Here is a 2,312-nt window from a genome sequence, read left to right on the forward strand (position 1 = left end):
GTCGTGGATTCTCCCTCACTGGAGGAAATTAGGAACCATCTAGATGCAATCCTGAGTTCTGTGCTTAAGGAACAAGATGTGTGTTGATACCATAAAGGGCAGGATAGCTCGGAATCAATGCTGAGCAGCAGTCTTGTCTCCTCTACTTCACTTCTGGAAAATTGTCATTTTTTTTCCCCTACTGAGGAATGAAACTCAGTCTGTGGGGTGAGGGGGAATCTTCCTTAGTAGAGAATGCTGAAGATAGATGCTGGAGTAGAGTTGGAGAAGGAATGTGCTGTTAAAGGATGAGACTTCATCCAGTAGTTGTTTAACAGGGAGCATAAAAAGCACAAGTTACTGATGTCCCAGTCGTCTCCCCCCTCTTCCCCAGCTGGATTTGGCCACGAGAGGGCTCTGTATGGACAAGTAAGTAATTCCCGGGCTCCAGCAGGGCTGGAAAGGGCCCAGGGCCAGGGACACTATCCAAAGTTTGGATGTTTATTTAGAATGTTTATTTAAAGGTGCCACTTCGGCCTTGCCCCGTGTCCTCCCCTGCCAAAGGAAGAAGTCTGTTCCTGCCTGTCTTTACAAGTGTTTCTCCTCAGATTTTTAGGGATAGAGGTGATGAAGCTAGAGCAGCTGTAGTGCTGTCTCAGAAAATGAGCACAAAGCAGAAGTGCAGCATCTGCTTTCAGTGTCCCAACGAAGTGAGAACTGCCACCTGCACTTTGGAATCAAATTAGTTGTTACCTCTATGCTAGAGCTACAAACCCGTGAGTAAGTGTATAAAATATTCCAAATGGTCGTAGAGGAATCCTAGAATCATTAAGGTTGGAGGAGACCTCTAAGATAATCGAGTCCAACCATTAACCTGTCACTGTTGGAACCCCTAAACCCTAAACTAAAGCCTTCAGTGTCAGATTCAGACACCTTTTCCAAGGATGGTGACTCCACCACCTCCCTGGGCAATCTATCCCAGTGCCTGAACACCCTCACAGGGAAAACATTTCTCTAACATCCAATCTGACTCTCAAGGAAGTGTTGCTGCTGCTTTCCACAGCCTGCACCTGGTCCCTGCTGCCTTTACCTTTACACACTGCATAGATTAATTGCTGCTGAAGATAAAGATGAATTTCATTGCTCTCTTGCCCTGCACTTCCCCCTACTTACTGACTTCCTTAAGTGATAGCAGTGAGGAAAAAAGGAAGATGCTTGTATTCTAGCCAGTTAATGACAGTCAGGAAGGAGATCACACATTTTACTCTTGACACCAAGAAACAGGTTCTGACAAATAAAATTAATTTATTTGGTACAAAGGGAAGTTGTGTGTCACAGTTAATACAGCAATATGGACTTTATACACCTGTTTTAACATTACAAAATGCCCTGGGACTGTTTGTTTAAAAGAAGTGTCCTGACACTGATCACACATTCTACTTCTGGAAACACTTTAATCCTTTAAAAAAAATAAAAACAACACACCACCCACAAACACTAACAAAACAACCAGCTCCAGTTACCGAGTCTGACATACAGTACAGAGTGTTACACACTTACTTGAAAGGCAGGAAAAATTGGTCAAGTGTCAATTAACTCATGGAAAGCTTGAAGTGTGTTGAGTCAGTGCAAAAGGAGGAATGTGTCGACTGCTGGAGTGTCTGACCACCTGGGAACACTGGGGGAGTCATCCCTGAGAAAGCACCTTCTCCCTGCAGGTCTCTCGGAGCTTGTTGACCGTTGCCATGGACAAGCTACCAGGGTCTGTGAAGATTTTCTGAGGGCAAAAGGAGGAAATTCTTAGTTAAAGTGCTGGAGTTCTCACTGAATCCTCTGAATGGTGAAAATCCCTTCTTTGATGCCCAAGCTACAAAAATGCTTTTACTGCTGTTTGGCCTCTTCGTAACCAAGTAACATCTTCATCTACTCTGCTGTAAAGAGCTGCAGCTCTAACGCCTGCTGGAAGCTGCACAAATCAGCAGGACAGAATCTGCATGGGATGTGTATCCAATTAAAACTGTTTGGGAGGCACAGGTACAACAGGTAATGCCACCCTGGGCCGTGCTAGGAAGCACCAGGGCCCTTCTCCCACGGAGCCAGCAGAGGTGGAGGCTCTGGAACATGTACATATGTAAACCAACATGATTCTTGCTATACATGCCTGATCCAATGCCTGATCACTCTCTCCAGAAAAAATCTCTTCCTAACATCCAACCTAGCCCTCCCCTGGCAGAGCTTGAGTCTGTGCCCTCTTGTCCTGCTGCTGGTTGCCTGGGAGAAGAGACCAACCCCCACCTGACTCCAACCTCCTGTCAGGGAGTTGCAGAGGGTGA

The 2,312-nt window shown here is 45.8% G+C and overlaps 1 protein-coding gene across 1 annotated transcript in view; it reads right to left on the reverse strand.

The window, feature by feature from the left end:
* Nucleotides 1-1,267: 1,267 nt before the first annotated feature.
* The window catches only part of LOC103800281 (growth hormone-regulated TBC protein 1-like), a gene marked incomplete at its 5' end in the record, with an annotated part of 17,549 nt that continues 16,504 nt past the window's right edge, over nucleotides 1,268-2,312 (reverse strand). Inside the window, one exon of the mRNA XM_009072654.1 lies at nucleotides 1,268-1,756. Coding sequence (XP_009070902.1) covers nucleotides 1,667-1,756 — 90 coding nt within the window. The remainder of the gene's footprint in view (nucleotides 1,757-2,312) is intronic.

This window comes from Acanthisitta chloris, unplaced genomic scaffold (genome assembly GCF_000695815.1).
Source record: "Acanthisitta chloris isolate BGI_N310 unplaced genomic scaffold, ASM69581v1 scaffold13094, whole genome shotgun sequence".
In the NCBI taxonomy this organism is placed as follows: Eukaryota; Metazoa; Chordata; class Aves; order Passeriformes; family Acanthisittidae; genus Acanthisitta; species Acanthisitta chloris.